Source organism: Drosophila sulfurigaster, chromosome 3, assembly GCF_023558435.1.
Source record: "Drosophila sulfurigaster albostrigata strain 15112-1811.04 chromosome 3, ASM2355843v2, whole genome shotgun sequence".
NCBI lineage: Eukaryota > Metazoa > Arthropoda > Insecta > Diptera > Drosophilidae > Drosophila > Drosophila sulfurigaster.
Genome location: NC_084883.1, coordinates 32,138,779 through 32,159,708, shown reverse-complemented (window position 1 = coordinate 32,159,708; position 20,930 = coordinate 32,138,779). Strand labels below are relative to the sequence as shown.

At 45.3% G+C, this 20,930-nt stretch overlaps 3 protein-coding genes across 4 annotated transcripts; all 3 read left to right on the top strand.

Annotated features, from left to right (window-relative positions):
- The first annotated feature begins 268 nt into the window (after positions 1-268).
- LOC133841532 (E3 ubiquitin-protein ligase Topors-like) lies at positions 269-5,522 on the top strand. Its single transcript, XM_062274080.1, has 4 exons — positions 269-1,643; positions 1,708-2,186; positions 2,253-3,544; positions 3,604-5,522. The coding sequence occupies exons 1-4, from the start codon at positions 567-569 to the stop codon at positions 4,509-4,511; spliced, it is 3,756 nt and encodes a 1,251-aa protein (XP_062130064.1). The 5' UTR covers positions 269-566; the 3' UTR covers positions 4,512-5,522.
- A 680-nt stretch (positions 5,523-6,202) lies between these two features.
- Positions 6,203-12,500, top strand: LOC133840027 (E3 ubiquitin-protein ligase Topors-like). Its single transcript, XM_062271680.1, has 5 exons — positions 6,203-7,557; positions 7,622-8,104; positions 9,956-10,234; positions 10,271-11,948; positions 12,092-12,500. Exons 1-5 carry the CDS (start codon positions 6,481-6,483, stop codon positions 12,451-12,453), a joined length of 3,879 nt encoding a protein of 1,292 aa, XP_062127664.1. The 5' UTR covers positions 6,203-6,480; the 3' UTR covers positions 12,454-12,500.
- A 360-nt stretch (positions 12,501-12,860) lies between these two features.
- Positions 12,861-14,358, top strand: LOC133844886 (uncharacterized). Of its 2 annotated transcripts, XM_062279160.1 has the most exons (4): positions 12,861-12,940; positions 13,160-13,292; positions 13,346-13,977; positions 14,032-14,358. In XM_062279160.1, the coding sequence occupies exons 2-4, from the start codon at positions 13,183-13,185 to the stop codon at positions 14,169-14,171; spliced, it is 882 nt and encodes a 293-aa protein (XP_062135144.1). In that variant the 5' UTR covers positions 12,861-12,940; positions 13,160-13,182; the 3' UTR covers positions 14,172-14,358. The 2 variants fall into 2 exon arrangements, with proteins under 2 accessions (XP_062135144.1, XP_062135143.1); XM_062279159.1 differs by having other exon boundaries at positions 13,346-14,358.
- The last annotated feature ends 6,572 nt before the right edge of the window (positions 14,359-20,930 follow it).

Genomic DNA, 20,930 nt, shown 5'->3' with positions numbered 1-20,930 from the left:
TCTTATTGATAGGAAACTTGTTTTCGGACATTACATTGATTTTGCTTAATTATGAAATGTTGGTTACAAAAGATTTTATTTCAGCATTACTTACACAGATTCGAATGCAGATCCATATCATGAAAAATTTGCTAAGTTAGCTTAACTCATGATATTGCTTATTGTGTGGCGAAGGAGTATCGAATTTATAAATATCGATTTCATTATCAAATATGTCGAAGTCACTAGGAAGTAAAAACTGACATACATTTTGAATAGTTTTTCCATCGCAGTTGTCACTCATATTTTTGTGCGTAATTTGCGGAGAGTCGGTAAGAATAAAATAAATAATAAAAATAGTCTAAAAGAATAATTAGTCACATCACTACCGGACTTGGTCGTCGTCAAGTGTGAACGAGTGAGTGCGAGTCAACAGACGGAAAGAATCCCGAAGCCAATCTTAGAATCCGCGAACCACGGCGACAACAACGACGACGACAGCCAGCGAGTGGAGCAGCCGCACGCCACGTCCATCGACCAGTGTAATTGTCACCAATCCCAGTGCAACTCATTCCTTCAGCGTCACCATGGCCACCGACGGCAGTGAGCTGCCCGGCATCTCCATACGCCACACAACCACTTCGAATGTCGGCTCCCAAACGGTGGCCACCAATCTCAGTATGCGTCGTCCCGCAAACGAGGTCATCGAGATTGATGACGGCGATGCGGCCGCCAACGCCGAGGTGGCCGCCATCAACGATGGCAGCACCACCACAGGACGACGGCAAACAGGCGCCAGTCTACCCATCAGTGCCCACATAGAGCTCCAGAGCAGCGACTGCAGCAACAGCAGCGACGACGACGACGAGTGTGTCTTCGTACTGGAACGGAAGCCATCGCATTTGCGTATGCCGGAGGAGCTAGTTAGTCTCGAATCGAATAGCGACTCCGATGTTGACTTTGTAGATGAGCAGAAGGCGAGTCCGGTGGCCAAGGCCAACGATGGGGAAGGTGATGGCGACACTGTCAGCATTGATCAGGAAATGGAGACATCAGTCAATGAGCTCTTCATGGGTCCCAGCACCAGCACGGGCGTCTGCTCGACAGCGGGCAAGAACTGGATGCTTGTGCTGGATGAGGCGCGTCTTCACGATCCAATGTGCCTACGTATGCGCTTCAAACGCAATCTAACACGCGCCCAGCAACGTGCTGCGCCAAAAGCGCCCAGCAGCAACAGCGAAGGCACCCGTTGGAGCACCTCCTCCAACAGCATCAGAGTTTGCGAACAAATCACGGCAGAGTCGTTGTTGCTGGGAGAGGCGCCGCCTTCCATTATGGAGGACATGGCGTCCTCCGTCATTGTGGAACCACCCGCTGTCTCAGATACTGTTGGAGGTGGCACCTTGCCAGCGTTAGCCGCTCACTTTGCTGATCTCACAGAGAGCGGCAGCGAAAGCGGCGACGAGCCCAGCGTAGATGCCCGCGACCAGCAAGAGCAGGAGACGGGAGGCAGCTCCGATGCCGTCGGCGGAAACAACGCAACAGCGGGACGCTCTTCGCCGCCACCCAATTGTGCCATCTGTCTGTCGCGCTGCAGGCGCAAATGCTTCACTGACTCCTGCATGCATCAGTTCTGTTTCAAATGTCTTTGCGAGTGGAGCAAGGTGAGTGTGCTTAAGGCACGACTTCTCAAAGATTGTCATATTAATACATATTCGCATTTTACAGATTAAACCGGAGTGTCCACTCTGCAAGCAGCCCTTCAAAACCATCATACACAATGTGCGCACACTGGATGATTATGATCGATATCCGGTCCAGCCAAGTTCGCCGGAATCTAGCCTCAGTTTTCACATTGTCAACATACGGCGTGAGCGTCTATTGCTGCATATCCAGGCAGTGATGACCAACGGCGGAGACAATGGGGATGACATCGATACGGCGGCCACCGACGAGTCTCAGGATGGCATCGCCTCCCATGGCCAGCAGCATCAGGCGGGATCGCGCGGCCTCTATGTGCCGCACAATCGCTTCGAGCCGTATCGTATGGAGCTCTTGAATTTCTATCGGCACGACCAAGATGCACGTGGCGGGGGATCACTAAGCATGCTGTGGCGTCGCTATGTTTACGACCGCAAACTCTACGCGCTACCGGTGAGTGACAACTTGACAGGCAACTTCCGGGAATGGAGCGCCCGCTTCTACAGGTGAGTAATTTTGGCTAACGCGTGTTAGATCTGGCAGCTGATGCGAATTCTTTTCTTATTTCACAGGGATAATCCCGCACAAATGCATCGACTGATGCCCTGGATCAATCGGGACATCGTGTGTCTGTTGCGCACCTCGCCACAGAATGTCACCCAGGTTATGCACATGATGCACGACATTCTGCCCATGATCAACATTACTACCCGCACATTCCGTCGCCGTCTGTCGCCGTTTCTGGGCGAGCGTACCAATCACTTTATCCATGAACTGTTCAACTTTGCCCGCTCACCTTACGATATGATTGGCTACGATCGTGTGGTGCAATATTCTGCGCTGGTGGCCGAGGAAGTGGAGGTGGATTTGCAGGATCTGGTGTCTACTAACGAGGGCAGTAGCTCAACGCTGGAGCCAACGGCCAATGTCGGCTCCCAAACGGTGGCCATCAATCTCAGTATGCGTCGTCCCGCCAACGAGGTCATCGAGATTGATGACGGCGATGCGGCCGCCAACGCCGAGGTGGCCGCCAACGCCGAGGTGGCCGCCATCAACGATGGCAGCAGCACCACAGGACGACGGCAAGCAGACGCCAGTCTACCCATCAGTGCCCACATAGAGCTCCAGAGCAGCGACTGCAGCAACAGCAGCGACGACGATGACGAGTGTGTCTTCGTACTGGAACAGAAGCCACCGCATTTGCGTACGCCGGAGCTAATTAGTCTCGACTCGAATAGCGACTCCGATGTGGACTTTGTAGATGAGCAGAAGGCGAGTCCGGTGCCCAAGGCCAACGATGGGGAAGGTGATGGCGACAGTGTCAGCATTGATCAGGAAATGGAGACAGCAGTCAATGAGCTCTTCATGGGTCCCAGCACCAGCACGGGCGTCTGCTCGACAGCGGGCAAGAACTGGATGCTTGTGCTGGATGAGGCGCGTCTTCACGATCCAATGTGCCTACGTATGCGCTTCAAACGCAATCTAACACGCGCCCAGCAACGTGCTGCGCCAAAAGCGCCCAGCAGCAACAGCGAAGGCACCCGTTGGAGCACCTCCTCCGACAGCAGCAGCAGCAGTGAGGATTCCACGGCAGCTGCGAAGCGGCGGAAAAGGCGAGCAGCTCGTAAGCCCAAGGCCAAGGCACAGAAGCGTCCAGCAAACAGTAAACGTTCCGCACAGCAGCTTAAGAGCAAGCGTCGAAGAAAGCAAGTGTCGGAGGTCGAAGAAGAGGCAGAAGCAGCGGCGGAGGAGGAAGAAGAAAAGGCAACTAAAGCAAGCAGCAGCAATAGTAGCAGCAGCAGCAGCTCGAGTAGTGACGACAGCAGCGAGGATGGAGCTGCTGGCGACAGCACAGAGCCAACAGGTAAGCAACACCGTAACCCATCACTAGACTCTTTAAAATAATAATGCGTTGTTCTCTAGGTAACAACTACAACAATGAGAACAGCAGCAGCAGCAGCTCCAGTGATGACGATCTAGACTTTAATACGTTGCGTAAAAAATTGAAAGCAAAGTACTTTGCCAAAGGCAACGAGGATACAAAGCCGCCAAAACTGGAACTGGTTGCAGACACTGCCGGCGAGGAGACTTTGGAGCAGCAGGCACCGAAAGAAGAAGTGACGGCGAGCAGTGCCCAGCACGCAGTGGTAAAGCGAAGGCGAAGCAACAGCAGCAGCAATCAGTCGTCCAGTCACAGTCACAGCAACAGTGCTATCAGCACTTTGGCCAGCCACAACACGACCATGTCCAGCAGTTCAGTGCTAAGCCTCTTTAACAACAACATACACAGAGATGTTGGTGAAGCGACGTCATCGGAAAGACCACTCTCAATGGTTGCCACAGCAAATTCGCTGCTTGAGCTGTCCACATTGAGTGTGGGTGGAGCTGGCAGCGGATTGTTCAATGAGCAATCTCTGGGCGTTGAGGATGCAATGCGGTATTTGCAGAACGCGCTGCCCAGTGCCAGTGATGATGCACAGCTGGGCATCTATTCGGACGCCAGCAACGAGTTGCAGCATTATCGAGCAGATGCAGAGCCAGAGTTGGCTATCGATGTTGTTGGCGAAGCAACCAGCAATGCAGCCGCTGAGTCAGCTGATGTCATCTTGGGAAACGATATTGAGCCTGAGAATGAGAATGAAGAGATTGACAATGAGCGCGAAGAGATTGAGCTGGCGAATCAGCCGGATGAACCGGATGAAGAAGAGCATGATGAACAAGACCAGGAGGAGGAAAATGATGAGGACTACCAGGATGAGGACGAGGCTGCTGCAGCTGCCACAGCTGAATCGGATCAAACAGACTCAGACCCAGATCCGGATGCCTATTAAAGACGCGCCATGTTGCTGCTTTGCTCGCATCAGACAAGAACAGTTTTTACACACAAATTTTATTTCATTTTTTATAGATGTTTTACTATTTGTATACTATATCGTCTTATCGTTAGACTCTTCCGCACGGAGAGACAAATGATTGATGTAGCATATGAATCGATCTTCTTGTTGACTACTAAAACATTTTAATTATTTAGCTTGTCGGTATTTATCTTAATCAATTGTATTTTTACTACGCGCAGACCTAAGCTTAACCCCATAAGTTGTACATACACTTAGAGATTTACTTAAGTATTCATAAACACATACACGATATCTATACAGATAGCAGAGAGAACACTACAATTTACAATTACGAGTAGTTTACGCATCACTTGTAATACATGCTATTATTCGTATTATTGCCCATACCGACCCACCCTGAAGACCCAAAAAAAAAAAGTTAAGGAAAAGAACCCCAGAAAAGTGATATGCTCGCATTCGGAATGGAAATTCAGTTGTAAATTTATGCTATACTAATTTATGATTAAAATTTTATAAATAATATTTAGAATATAACTACAGATTTACATAATTCTATATGTATATGATGTAATTTACTGTAAGATTAGTTTAAACAAACGACAAACTACTTTTAACAAAATCCCAGATTCAGATCGCATACGTCTGCCGAATGCTGAGCATATCCAAAGAGCATCCCTACTTTGTTTGAATTTTTTTGCAAAACAAATTTTAGCCCGTTAAACTTTAGTTAAGATATATCCCCCGAAAATACAAATGCAATAAATGTAAAGATATCAAGTAAGATAATGCGTGTGCGAGCTCTTTTGATCTATTATAACAAATTTGTATATACATAAATATCTATTCAAGTATGCGATATCTACATACAAAACTTATATTGAATTCACTTCGATCGATAAGAGAACATATTTTTAGAATTGAGAAACATTTTGCTTCCTTTTCTATACTTAATGTTCCCAAATCAATAAAGAGAATTAAAACTGTGGATTGTCTAATGACGTCTTTTGCTGTATATTATATATTTTGATTTTGAGATGAGTGTTCTCCTGAGTCAGCATATTGTCTTCGCTATTTTGCTTTTCTTATCACTAAAAATACGAATAGTTTATCAATTGTTTGACTTATTTATTGTTTTCATCTCGAGGACGTAGTTTTTATCACTTTGTGAAGCGAATTTATTTAAATAAACTGAGTTATGTCCGTTGTATATTTATTGAGTCGCATAGCTTTAGTCACGGTTTTCTATAATTTTTATAATTTCTTATTTAGATAACAAGTAATTACGCCTTCGATTATATCCGTCTTAAAGTCCGTTAAGCTGAGATCTTCATTTGTTTCGTTTAAATATTGATCAAATGATCTTATTTTAAATGATCTTATTGATAGGAAACTTGTTTTCGGACATTACATTGATTTTGCTTAATTATGAAATGTTGGTTACAAAAGATTTTATTTCAGCATTACTTACACAGATTCGAATGCAAATCCATATCATGAAAAATTTGCTAAGTTAGCTTAACTCATGATATTGCTTATTGTGTGGCGAAGGAGTATCGAATTTATAAATATCGATTTCATTATCAAATATGTCGAAGTCACTAGGAAGTAAAACTGTTTGACATACATTTTGAATAGTTTTTCATCGCAGTTGTCACTCATATTTTTTTGCGTAATTTGCGTAGAGTCGGTAAGAATAAAATAAATAATAAAAAGAGGCTAAAAGAATAATTAGTCACATCACTACCGGACGTGGTCGTCGTCAAGTGTGAACGAGTGAGTGCGAGTCAACAGACGGAAAGAATCCCGAAGCCAATCTTAGAATCCGCGAACCACGGCGACAACAACGACGACGACAGCCAGCGAGTGGAGCAGCCGCACGCCACGTCCATCGACCAGTGTAATTGTCACCAATCCCAGTGCAACTCATTCCTTCAGCGTCACCATGGCCACCGACGGCAGTGAGCTGCCCGGCATCTCCATACGCCACACAACCACTTCGAATGTCGGCTCCCAAACGGTGGCCATCAATCTCAGTATGCGTCGTCCCGCAAACGAGGTCATCGAGATTGATGACGGCGATGCGGCCGCCAACGCCGAGGTGGCCGCCATCAACGATGGCAGCAGCACCACAGGACGACGGCAAACAGGCGCCAGTCTACCCATCAGTGCCCACATAGAGCTCCAGAGCAGCGACTGCAGCAACAGCAGCGACGACGACGACGAGTGTGTCTTCGTACTGGAACGGAAGCCATCGCATTTGCGTATGCCGGAGGAGCTAGTTAGTCTCGAATCGAATAGCGACTCCGATGTTGACTTTGTAGATGAGCAGAAGGCGAGTCCGGTGGCCAAGGCCAACGATGGGGAAGGTGATGGCGACACTGTCAGCATTGATCAGGAAATGGAGACATCAGTCAATGAGCTCTTCATGGGTCCCAGCACCAGCACGGGCGTCTGCTCGACAGCGGGCAAGAACTGGATGCTTGTGCTGGATGAGGCGCGTCTTCACGATCCAATGTGCCTACGTATGCGCTTCAAACGCAATCTAACACGCGCCCAGCAACGTGCTGCGCCAAAAGCGCCCAGCAGCAACAGCGAAGGCACCCGTTGGAGCACCTCCTCCAACATCATCAGAGTTTGCAAACAAATCATGGCAGAGTCGTTGTTGCTGGGAGAGGCGCCGCCTTCCATTATGGAGGACATGGCGTCCTCCGTCATTGTGGAACCACCCGCTGTCTCAGATACTGTTGGAGGTGGCACCTTGCCAGCGTTAGCCGCTCACTTTGCTGATCTCACAGAGAGCGGCAGCGAAAGCGGCGACGAGCCCAGCGTGGATGCCCGCGACCAGCAAGAACAGGAGACGGGAGGCAGCTCCGATGCCGTCGGTGGACACAACGCAACAGCGGGACGCTCTTCACCGCCACCCAATTGTGCCATCTGTCTGTCGCGCTGCAGGCGCAAATGCTTCACTGACTCCTGCATGCATCAGTTTTGTTTCAAATGTCTTTGCGAGTGGAGCAAGGTGAGTGTGCTTAAGGCACGACTTCTCAAAGATTGTCATATTAATACATATTCGCATTTTACAGATTAAACCGGAGTGTCCACTCTGCAAGCAGCCCTTCAAAACCATCATACACATGTTCAATGAGCAATCTCTGGGCGTTGAGGATGCAATGCGGTATTTGCAGAACGCGCTGCCCAGTGCCAGTGATGATGCACAGCTGGGCATCTATTCGGACGCCAGCAACGAGTTGCAGCATTATCGAGCAGATGCAGAGCCAGAGTTGGCTATCGATGTTGTTGGCGAAGCAACCAGCAATGCAGCCGCTGAGTCAGCTGATGTCATCTTGGGAAACGATATTGAGCCTGAGAATGAGAATGAAGAGATTGACAATGAGCGCGAAGAGATTGAGCTGGCGAATCAGCCGGATGAACCGGATGAAGAAGAGCATGATGAACAAGACCAGGAGGAGGAAAATGATGAGGACTACCAGGATGAGGACGAGGCTGCTGCAGCTGCCACAGCTGAATCGGATCAAACAGACTCAGACCCAGATCCGGATGCCTATTAAAGACGCGCCATGTTGCTGCTTTGCTCGCATCAGACAAGAACAGTTTTTACACACAAATTTTATTTCATTTTTTTATAGATGTTTTACTATTTGTATACTATATCGTCTTATCGTTAGACTCTTCCGCACGGAGAGACAAATGATTGATGTAGCATATGAATCGATCTTCTTGTTGACTACTAAAACATTTTAATTATTTAGCTTGTCGGTATTTATCTTAATCAATTGTATTTTTACTACGCGCAGACCTAAGCTTAACCCCATAAGTTGTACATACACTTAGAGATTTACTTAAGTATTCATAAACACATACACGATATCTATACAGATAGCAGAGAGAACACTACAATTTACAATTACGAGTAGTTTACGCATCACTTGTAATACATGCTATTATTCGTATTATTGCCCATACCGACCCACCCTGAAGACCCAAAAAAAAAAAGTTAAGGAAAAGAACCCCAGAAAAGTGATATGCTCGCATTCGGAATGGAAATTCAGTTGTAAATTTATGCTATACTAATTTATGATTAAAATTTTATAAATAATATTTAGAATATAACTACAGATTTACATAATTCTATATGTATATGATGTAATTTACTGTAAGATTAGTTTAAACAAACGACAAACTACTTTTAACAAAATCCCAGATTCAGATCGCATACGTCTGCCGAATGCTGAGCATATCCAAAGAGCATCCCTACTTTGTTTGAATTTTTTTGCAAAACAAATTTTAGCCCGTTAAACTTTAGTTAAGATATATCCCCCGAAAATACAAATGCAATAAATGTAAAGATATCAAGTAAGATAATGCGTGTGCGAGCTCTTTTGATCTATTATAACAAATTTGTATATACATAAATATCTATTCAAGTATGCGATATCTACATACAAAACTTATATTGAATTCACTTCGATCGATAAGAGAACATATTTTTAGAATTGAGAAACATTTTGCTTCCTTTTCTATACTTAATGTTCCCAAATCAATAAAGAGAATTAAAACTGTGGATTGTCTAATGACGTCTTTTGCTGTATATTATATATTTTGATTTTGAGATGAGTGTTCTCCTGAGTCAGCATATTGTCTTCGCTATTTTGCTTTTCTTATCACTAAAAATACGAATAGTTTATCAATTGTTTGACTTATTTATTGTTTTCATCTCGAGGACGTAGTTTTATCACTTTGTGAAGCGAATTTATTTAAATAAACTGAGTTATGTCCGTTGTATATTTATTGAGTCGCATAGCTTTAGTCACGGTTTTCTATAATTTTTATAATTTCTTATTTAGATAACAAGTAATTACGCCTTCGATTATATCCGTCTTAAAGTCCGTTAAGCTGAGATCTTCATTTGTTTCGTTTAAATATTGATCAAATGATCTTATTTTGAATGATCTTATTGATAGGAAACTTGTTTTCGGACATTACATTGATTTTGCTTAATTATGAAATGTTGGTTACAAAAGATTTTATTTCAGCATTACTTACACAGATTCGAATGCAGATCCATATCATGAAAAATTTGCTAAGTTAGCTTAACTCATGATATTGCTTATTGTGTGGCGAAGGAGTATCGAATTTATAAATATCGATTTCATTATCAAATATGTCGAAGTCACTAGGAAGTAAAAACTGTTTGACATACATTTTGAATAGTTTTTTCATCGCAGTTGTCACTCATATTTTTTTGCGTAATTTGCGTAGAGTCGGTAAGAATAAAATAAATAATAAAAAGAGGCTAAAAGAATAATTAGTCACATCACTACCGGACGTGGTCGTCGTCAAGTGTGAACGAGTGAGTCCGAGTCAACAGACGGAAAGAATCCCGAAGCCAATCTTAGAATCCGCGAACCACGGCGACAACAACGACGACGACAGCCAGCGAGTGGAGCAGCCGCACGCCACGTCCATCGACCAGTGTAATTGTCACCAATCCCAGTGCAACTCATTCCTTCAGCGTCACCATGGCCACCGACGGCAGTGAGCTGCCCGGCATCTCCATACGCCACACAATCACTTCGAATGTCGGCTCCCAAACGGTGGCCATCAATATCAGTATGCGTCGTCCCGCAAACGAGGTCATCGAGATTGATGACGGCGATGCGGCCGCCAACGCCGAGGTGGCCGCCAACGCCGAGGTGGCCGCCAACGCCGAGGTGGCCGCCATCAACGATGGCAGCAGCACCACAGGACGACGGCAAACAGGCACCAGTCTGCCCATCAGAACCCACATAGAGCTCCAGAGCAGCGACTGCAGCAACAGCAGCGACGACGACGACGAGTGTGTCTTCGTACTGGAACAGAAGCCACCGCATTTGCGTACGCCGGAGCTAATTAGTCTCGACTCGAATAGCGACTCCGATGTGGACTTTGTAGATGAGCAGAAGGCGAGTCCGGTGGCCAAGGCCAACGATGGGGAAGGTGATGGCGACACTGTCAGCATTGATCAGGAAATGGAGACATCAGTCAATGAGCTCTTCATGGGTCCCAGCACCAGCACGGGCGTCTGCTCGACAGCGGGCAAGAACTGGATGCTTGTGCTGGATGAGGCGCGTCTTCACGATCCAATGTGCCTACGTATGCGCTTCAAACGCAATCTAACACGCGCCCAGCAACGTGCTGCGCCAAAAGCGCCCAGCAGCAACAGCGAAGGCACCCGTTGGAGCACCTCCTCCAACATCATCAGAGTTTGCAAACAAATCATGGCAGAGTCGTTGTTGCTGGGAGAGGCGCCGCCTTCCATTATGGAGGACATGGCGTCCTCCGTCATTGTGGAACCACCCGCTGTCTCAGATACTGTTGGAGGTGGCACCTTGCCAGCGTTAGCCGCTCACTTTGCTGATCTCACAGAGAGCGGCAGCGAAAGCGGCGACGAGCCCAGCGTGGATGCCCGCGACCAGCAAGAACAGGAGACGGGAGGCAGCTCCGATGCCGTCGGTGGACACAACGCAACAGCGGGACGCTCTTCACCGCCACCCAATTGTGCCCTCTGTCTGTTTCGCCGCAGGCTCGAATACTTCACTGACTCCTGGATGCAAGCAGGCACCAGTCTGCCCATCAGTACCCACATAGAGCTCCAGAGCAGCGACTGCATCCAGAGCAGCGACTGCAGCAACAGCAGCGACGACGACGACGAGTGTGTCTTCGTACTGGAACAGAAGCCACCGCATTTGCGTACGCCGGAGCTAATTAGTCTCGACTCGAATAGCGACTCCGATGTGGACTTTGTAGATGAGCAGAAGGCGAGTCCGGTGGCCAAGGCCAACGATGGGGAAGGTGATGGCGACAGTGTCAGCATTGATCAGGAAATGGAGACAGCAGTCAATGAGCTCTTCATGGGTCCCAGCACCAGCACGGGCGTCTGCTCGACAGCGGGCAAGAACTGGATGCTTGTGCTGGAGGAAGCGCGTCGTCACGATCCAATGTGCCTACGTATGCGCTCCAAACGCAATCTAACACGCGCCCAGCAACGTGCAGCGCCAAAAGCGCCCAGCAGCAGCAGCGAAGGCACCTGCTGGAGCACCTCCTCCGACAGCAGCAGCAGCAGTGAGGATTCCACGGCAGCTGCGAAGCGGCGGAAAAGGCGAGCAGCTCGTAAGCCCAAGGCCAAGGCACAGAAGCGTCCAGCGAGCAGTAAACGTTCCGCACAGCAGCTTAAGAGCAAGCGTCGAAGAAAGCAAGTGTCGGAGGTCGAAGAAGAGGCAGAAGCAGCGGCGGAGGAGGAAGAAGAAAAGGCAACTAAAGCAAGCAGCAGCAATAGTAGCAGCAGCAGCAGCTCGAGTAGTGACGACAGCAGCGAGGATGGAGCTGCTGGCGACAGCACAGAGCCAACAGGTAAGCAACACCGTAACCCATCACTAGACTCTTTAAAATAATACTGCGTTGTTCTCTAGGTAACAACTACAACAATGAGTTCTCATTGTAGCAGCAGCAGCAGCTCCAGTGATGACGATCTAGACTTTAATACATTGCGTAAAAAATTGAAAGCAAACTGGTTGCAGACAAGGAGACTTTTGTGGGCGAGGAGATTTTGGAGCAGCAGGCACCGGAAGAAGAAGTGACGGCGAGCAGTGCCCAGCACGCAGTGGTAAAGCGAAGGCGAAGCAACAGCAGCAGCAATCAGTCGTCCAGTCACAGTCACAGCAACAGTGCTATCAGCACTTTGGCCAGCCACAACACGACCATGTCCAGCAGTTCAGTGCTAAGCCTCTTTAACAACAACATACACAGAGATGTTGGTGAAGCGACGTCATCGGAAAGACCACTCTCAATGGTTGCCACAGCAGATTCGCTGCTTGAGCTGTCCACTTCCTTTTCTATACTTAATGTTGCCAAATAAAATGAGTTATGTCCGTTGTATATTTATTGAATCGCATAGCTTTAGACACAGTTTTCTATACTTTTTATAATTTCTTATTTAGATAACAAGTAATTACGCCTTCGATTATATCCGATGTAAAGTCCGTTAAGCTGAGGTCTTCATTTTATTCGTTTAAATATTGATTAAATTAATGATCTTATTGATAGGAAATTTTTTTTGGGATATTACATTGACTTTGCATAATTATGAAAGAGTTTACTTCAGCATAACTTATGTTCGAATGCAGATCCATATCATGAACAGTTTGCTGAGTAAGCTTAACTTATGATATTGCTTATTGTGTGGCGAAGGAGTATCGAATTTATAAATATCGATTTCATTATCAAATATGTCGAAGTCACTTGGAAGTAAATACTGTTTGATATACATACATTTTGAGTAGTTTTTCCATCGCAGTTGTCACTCATATTTTTGTGCAGAACTGTGCGTTATTTGCGGAGACTCGGTAAGAGAAAAATAAATAATAAAAATAGGCTAAAAGAATAATTAGTCACATATTTTAAAACTTTATAGTTTCGAGCAAAATTTTTGTTATAATTAACAAATTTAAATGACATTTGTGGTTTTGTTGGGAACGAAATGCATGTGCATGTGCTTTTGCTTGGAACGAAGTGGAATTGAAACACTGTTAAGTTAACTGTTAATTATTTTCAATTATTTGCAGGTACTCTTCTATAATTATAAAAAATGCTGTGCCGTCATATGGTTGCCTGGCGCTCCTTTGTCTATAACCACAATTTGTATTCGATTGGGCGAAATGATTTAGACTTTTGGCGCTGCTCTCCAGCTGAATTGAGGTAACTAGATGGCACATTTTATGTGGAAACCTCTAAAAGTTTTTTTTTGTTAGACGCTGCCCGAGTGCATTGCATCGCATCATGGACTTTGCCAATCGGGATCTTTCTGTGATGATTAATTTCAACAAGCAGCAATTGCTGGAGATGTTTGTCACGTTGCAGTCCCTGTTGCAGACTACCGATCTCCGGACCGTCGAGTTTCTCTACGAGATGCGGAGCCATTTGGGTCCAGCAGCTGATCAGTTTGTCCATGAGCTAAGAAGCTTTGCCTACTCACCGTTCGATAGCCTCATCAGCTTTGATTGTAATACGAAATATGAGGCCAGAAAATTAACCCATTTTAATGCGAGCGATTGCGGCTTACCCGATGACTTTGAATTGCTGCAGGGCATCTATAGCTTACCGCAATATGTACGCAACTTGCAGTACGACGATGACTTTGATGTTTTCTCTTCGGATTTCGATGTCGAGGATGAGGATGCCGACGTGCTGGACGATTACAGCAATATGTCTGTGCTGCAAGCGCCGGTACTCAAAGAGATGCGTCGCATCTTCAAGAGCCGCAGTCTTAATCCCCAGCAGTCTCCCATGGCAAATCCCACTGCTGCTGCTGTTGCCATAATTTCCGAGGACGCTGCTCGCATTTTGATCAATCGCCAACCTGCGCCTGCTGCGCAATCTGCGCCTGCTGCGCAATCTGCGCCTGCTGCGCAATCTGTGCCTGCTGCGCAATCTGCGCTCAGTCCTCCCGTTTCAGCACCCCCAGCAGTTAGTACGGCTAACAGAAATGCCAACACGGCGCAACAATCGTCATTCCTTAGGTCTCCCATACAATTAAGATCTCGAACTGCGGACACCAAGCGTCGCTCCAAAAAGTAGATCACACCCACACACAGAAACTTGTCGGAGGCACCTAAGTGATTGTCTGTTGCACGTGGCAGGCAAATGGGCAAATGAGGTTGGGGACAAGGTTGATGCTACATTTGAACGCCTTTTGTGTATTATTATGCACATTTATAATAAATAAAACGAGCTGAGCCGAGCGCTGAGCACTGAACAAAGAAAAGTTTTAAAAGGTTGCCGGCATCAAATATTGATAACCGTTAACGGTTAACGGATAACTGAAAAGGGATCTCTCATCAATAAGGACATCAGGCCATGCCGTTCGAAAATTGCGTGCCAAATATGCCTTTGACGCATATTTCTCGTTGTAGTCCTTTGTCTTAATTCTGCAGCCGCGTCGCTCGCTGCTCACTGCCCTCAAAAGGTAGCCCTAGCCGGAACCCCTTTGGCTGCCGTTATTCCCTCCCTGGTCACAGTGTCGCCTGGCGGCGCATGAAAAATTGAATTACACGCACTTTTGCGCAAAAACGAGAACCAAATAAAATTGAACAACAGCAACAAAATGTCGAATGAAAAATGCGGCTGCAGAATGTGGGGAAGGGAAAGGGGCATGCCGCTTGTGGTAGCAAATTTATGGGCAGCAAATTGAGTTAAGTTTTTTTTTTTTTGCTGCTGTTGCTTCTTCAAAAAAAGGGATAATATAATTGTCCCCGGGTACACAATGTAATTCAATGCATATTTGATTTTATGATTTCACAGGTGTAGGCTTCACGCGGAGAGTCGAGAGGAGAAGCTCTGCCCGGAGGCCATTAATGCATATCAATGTGACTTGCGTCCAATTCGTGGGAACCAGAGATGGTGGTTGTCGTTTTCTTTTATTATTTCGTTTCTTTGGCCAAAAAGTGGATTTAAATCTCGCCAGCTCAAGTCCCAATCAAGAGGAGACAAACCAGATACTTGGCTTCAATCCTAGCCATCAGCTTTATCATCTCACTTAGGCCAACTTTGAGCGAGTCGTCCTAGTCGACACTGAAACTTAGCCCTTGGCTATATGGCATTAGAGCCTCGTCATCGTCATTTACCATCGTTCTTCACTCGCAGACATCTTCAGCTTGAGTTTTAGCTTCAGCTTGGCCTGCATTTGCTGCTCGGTTGGCAAACTAATTTGCGTAATGTTGACGAAAAACTTTCTATTTGACTTGCTGACTCGCCCAGCTGACAGCCATTCAAATGGCAGACGAAGCGACTGAGATCCGCGCCAAGAAATAAAAGCGAAACGCTTCAAACTTTCTCTCAATACCCTGTAGTTAAGTAGCTGTTGCGGGGTAGTCGCTGCTTAATACATAACTCTAATATGTATATCAGTTCATTGTATAGCTTTCTTTGTTACATTTAATATGTTCAACTCTATACCTTTAACACCTTTCTCTTTACAGCGTATCAGGCAGTCAATCAATGATTTAGTCGAATTTTTTTTAAAGTTTCAATTGCATTTTGAGGCTGCAGCTGCAGGTTAGCGCAGCTTAGACTTAAGGATGAGGGTGTTTTGTAGGTTGTCGGTTTGACAATTTGATTGCCAAGTCAAAAAGTTGCCCAGATTTAAGTTTGAGTTGTAAATTACGCCGCCAAGAGAATTAAACGAGCCAGATATCAAGTATACGCATCGTTTGATTCAGTCAGACACACACACACACACACACATACAGCAGGCGCCACTACTAATGCAATAATCATCGCCTTTATGCGAATTTTATGGAAAATAAGCAAAGCCAAAACACTCCACAAAACTATAAGGCTGAGACTGATGATGATATGAGATATGGGTGCTAGAATTATGGCATGCATAAATGTTTAATTTTTCGGCTTATCTTAAAATGTGCGCGAGGCGAGGCGGCCGAGGAGAAAAATTAAAATAATTGCCACATTTGCCGCAGCGGGCAATTAATCAAAAGCCGCAAATGATATGCCGCAATTCGGCAATTATGCTCGTAAAGCAAGATAGTATTAAATATGGTATATATGTATATGTAATATGGTATGTATATTCGTAAACGTTGTTGTCTGTTATCCTTTGTCGAGTGGAAACCGCATTTTGTTAGCCGGTTAACATTAAACATTAATGAAGGCAACGTTTGTTGTCGCTTGTCGCTTGCTTTTGATTTGATTTATGTGTTGGCATTTTCTTTCTTTCTTTTTTTTTTCCACCTGCACAAATTCGAAAGCTTCTCCACGCCGATATCCTGCTGTGTGTGCCCTCCAGATACTATCTCGATGCGGCCACCATTTCCATCTCCTTCTTCCTTTGGCCATGTGTCACTTTCATTTCTGCTTAGATTTCCGTTCGCGACACTTATTTTCGCTTGCATTGGCTGTAATGCTGCCTGCCGCACAGCGTGTGGCACAAAGTGTGGCGCGTTTCGCGACTCGACTGGGTTTCCATTACATTGCAGCGGATGCCGGATGTTCAATGTTGAAATTGTTGAGGTTCTCCAGCGCTTGAAGCGCTCTCGTCGCAAGCATAAGCTGCTTACCAAGCGTTTGCTTGCTGTTGGCTGTTGGCGTGGCAACATCATGATGAAACTTGCCATGGATACATCTTGTGGTAGCAGCCGCAGACGCAGATGGAGACGCAATCCGTGGCATGGGAAACCCAATCGCGGCATGCTTTAAATGCTCAATCAAAACTTAAGTGGAGCAGCAATGACTCAATTTACGCACTCCAAATCCAAAAGTTTAACCCAGCTGCGAAAACTTTCCAATCGCATTGAGATATCGAGTGTGCGTGTGTGTGTGTGCAACATGGAGAAAACGCATCTATGCGCACTCGAGCTGAATTCGCACAAGTATTTTTGCCAGGGTCATAAAATGCGTGCGTTGTCCATGGGATGCATGTAGCAGCAAGGACAATGAACATAGCCTGTGTTACATGCCACACCAGAGATACAAGCAATGGCAACGGCAACAGCAATAGCAGCACTTAAAAACTTGCGGACGTTACAAATGCCAAGTGAGATGACAATGTTTGTGGCATGCTGCATGACAGCTATGTAGATGGGCGAAAGGAGCTATGGGGTCAGTGATCTAAGTTAGCCAATTGTTGTGTTCAATCTTATCGCAAATCGAAATTGATAAACAAAAAGTTACGACGTCAAGGGCAACTGCATTTGCTGTTAAAGTGAAAGCTCTAGGAATATTGAGCTGCTTTCACAAGCTATAAATACAATATTTACTAAGCGAATTTGTGAAATATAGCAATTCAATTATATGATTTCTATTTAGTGTTTAAGTTAGGTTGAACAATCGATTTGAATGTTGTAACTATTGGTAATCGAAGAAATTTTCGATATCTAATAACTTTTTGTGGATGACAAAAAGTGGCTTGCAACAATCGATTTCAATACCCCATCACTATTTCACAATCGAAAAACTTATCGATGACTAATAAATTCCAATAGCTTTTCGTGAATGACAAAAAGCTGTTTGCTATGTAACGTGACTTCATTGCCTGCTCGGCATTGTGCTTAAAATGTTTTAGATGTTGTAAAGAAATGAAATTAACTAAATTAGGTAAAACTAAACAAAAAATATTCATTATAAACTTAAAAAGGATGTGCTGTACGAGGCGCGGTAGGTGCGTTAAGTAGCTATAAAATGGACGATTAATATGTAAATTTATTGTTTGCAATTTATTGAATTTAACATTAAATCTTTAGCAAGCTAATTTTAAATCGTTTATCGCAAGCGTTTTTCGTTTTTCGAGGAAAACGAAAGACATATAAAATTGAGCTTATAAATGAATAAATTGCATTTGGAAATGAAATTGAAAATATATTCATTACATTGAGCTGTCATTAAAATTGAAATTCAATCATAAACTGTGAAAAACCATCCATATTCAGAATCAATTCCCATTTTTTTTGCCACGACAACGATCTGCACTCTGTTCCCCTCCCTTTCCTCTTAGTCCACACATGTTTTCTTTTCATTTTGGTCGATGAAGGAGGAAGGAAAGGAGAGGAGGTGATGTTTCAGCCGCTGGCGACGACTTTTTGGGCTTATAAATGTGTGTCATAAATCTACACATAGAATTTTTTGGCATTGCTGTTAAAAATCATGTTTCATATTTATCAGTAGGCGGCAACAGAGTCATGAGCTTGCTGATGTTTGGGGCTCTTATCAACAACATCATTATCATCATCCGCAGCAGTAGCAACAGAAGCATCATTATCATCATCTTTGCCAGGTGCAGCTTCCTCTCATCGAAGTGGCTGCGCAGCTGCTTCACGCTGGCTTTTTATAGGTCTGTCTTCTTCAGGGCTCAACTTTTTGGCAACAAATGCCTTGTGGCAAACAAAGTTTGCGTTGATGTGCGTGTACGTGTGTGTCACTTGGGGGCGACAAAAATGCGGTAATTTGTGCTTCAAGGTTAAATGTTAATGTCCACCATTACAACACATTTGACGTTTGTTTTATAACCAAGCAAGGAAGCAAGCAAGCAAGCAAAGCAACCAGAGCACAGAACGAGGTTTTGTGAACGGGTTATGAGACACTATGGCAGCTCGCCTAATGGTGCGTATACGTAATTTTTACGGTCTTGCTAATTTGCCGTCCCCAAAGGTGCGAGTTATTTTGTAGTTGACGCTTTCGCAAACAAACAAAAACAACAAAGCAAAAAAAAAAAAAAAACGATGAAAGTTGAGCATTATGTCGGAGAAGAAACCATGAAAAACTGAGCCACTGTGGACAATGTCCTTGCCTCGAGCTGTGGCCACAACTGAAATGGCTCAAAAGCAAACACACAAACGAATGTGTATGGGTGTGTGTGGGTTCGTGTTCGTGTTCGTGTATGTGTGTAGTGTTGGTTGGGCAATATTTACGCATGTTGTTGGCCATTAAACAAAAAGGCAACAGCAGCAACTCAGTCGCAAGTCGCATTCTGCGGCCTGGCAATGGGTTCGTCTTAATGGCGGCTGCAAATGCTGCTAATGTTAATTTAAGAAAATATTTGAAGCAACAAACAAACAAATGCACACCACGCATGTGTGTGTGTGTGTGTGTGTGTTGTGGCTGGCAACATTTGTGCAATATTATTTGCGGTCATTGAGGTTCGTTTGGCTCTTGTGTTCTCCTTAAGCTTCGGCTATGCGGTCGAGGGCTTTTAGTTTGCGGCTTCTGTTGCTGCTTCTGCTGCTGCCTGAAGCCAATTAATTGTTAGAGCTAGTAGCTGAAGTCGCCGCGAGCCGCCTTTTAGCCAGGCTACAACTAATTAAAGAAATATTCGTTTAAAAATATCTTTGTAGCTCGAACACGCACACAAGCGCTGTTTTGATCCCATCGAGCGAGGGGCGTGGCGTGGCGCCTGCTCATGTGGCTTGTGACGTGCAAAGCAATCAATTATGGCAGTCAAGGAGAAGCCGTTTCATCACCAGCTCCCCCTGTTATTCCCTTCTCCTCTCGCCCCGGCGAGTGCCAGATGAGTTAAGTTTTGTTGCGAAAAGCGTTGCCTACTTACAGGCGCTGGAGCGCGTGTCGACCAACAGGCAAAGTGAAACAGCAACAGCAACAGCGGCAACAGCAGCAGCAACAGCATTAGCAACAGCAACAAGCACAATTAATTATGTACATGGTCCTTTGTAGAGTGTGTTTCGGCTGCTTTTTTTTTACATTCTCTCCTCCTCTCCTGCCCACTCTCTTTTTCGGTGTGTGCTTGTATTTGTGTTTGCCTCGTCTGTGTTTGCCCAGGCCAAGAGAAGCGGCTGAGCCCTGAGCCTGAAGCGCAGACGACAGCATATGCTTATGCATGCCTAATTACGACAAATCCTTGTCCCCCTTTTAACCCCACCTAAGAAGCATCGTAACAAGCGCGAGCAAATGAAGCACAACCAACACTACTCACACACACATAAATATACGCACACAGACACAGACACACACACACTCACACTCACACTCACAGAAGGAAACACTCGTCGTTTAGGCGTTCATAATTATGGCCGTATTTGGAGAAATTGGTTATTATGTGCCTAACGCCATTTGTCTGACGAACATAGTTTTGTATTTGCGCTTTGCGAGGGTCGCTCAACAAGTTGCGCCCACTTAAAGCGTCAACAGCTATTGGAAATGATGTGTCTGGCCTCGCTTTTTACTTGTTTGCTAATTCGTTATTATTGCCACAGTCTCTAGTACTATATGCCAGTTAACTGCTCCATTCACAACACAAGGATCTCCCGTAGCCGCAGCCCCAGCAGCAATTAGCCGAGCACACACACTGTCTGACTGTCGGACTGTCGGAGTGTCTGTCTGACAGTCTGAGGGCCTATAGATGTCCATTAATAATGCTGCTGGTTGGTGGCCCCTCGTTATGCCAATTGGCCATCCATCAATTGTAATTAATCATGCTTCAGCCTAACGATTCCCACTTCAAATACGAGGCGAAGAAGCATCGTATGATGCAGGCAAATTGATGCCGCAATTAGCATCGATATAAAATTCCAACTAAACCATGTGAGAAACTCTCACATGTTGCAAGCCTCCTTGTGACTGTGGCATTCACTCAAGCGGCACTCAGATGCGCATTTCCACAAGGCAAATAGATAGCGAGAGTTAGATAGATAGAGAAAAAGAGAAGAGGATGACCTAGTCAATCATTAGGAAGACGCAGCGCAGCGCCTTGGCGGCAACGCGGACATCATTTGCGACGCGTTGACATCTTGTTGATGAGAATGAAAAGTTTGCATTTCTGTCATAAATTGCAGCAGCCACAACGCACACACTCATACACATAAGCAGTCATGC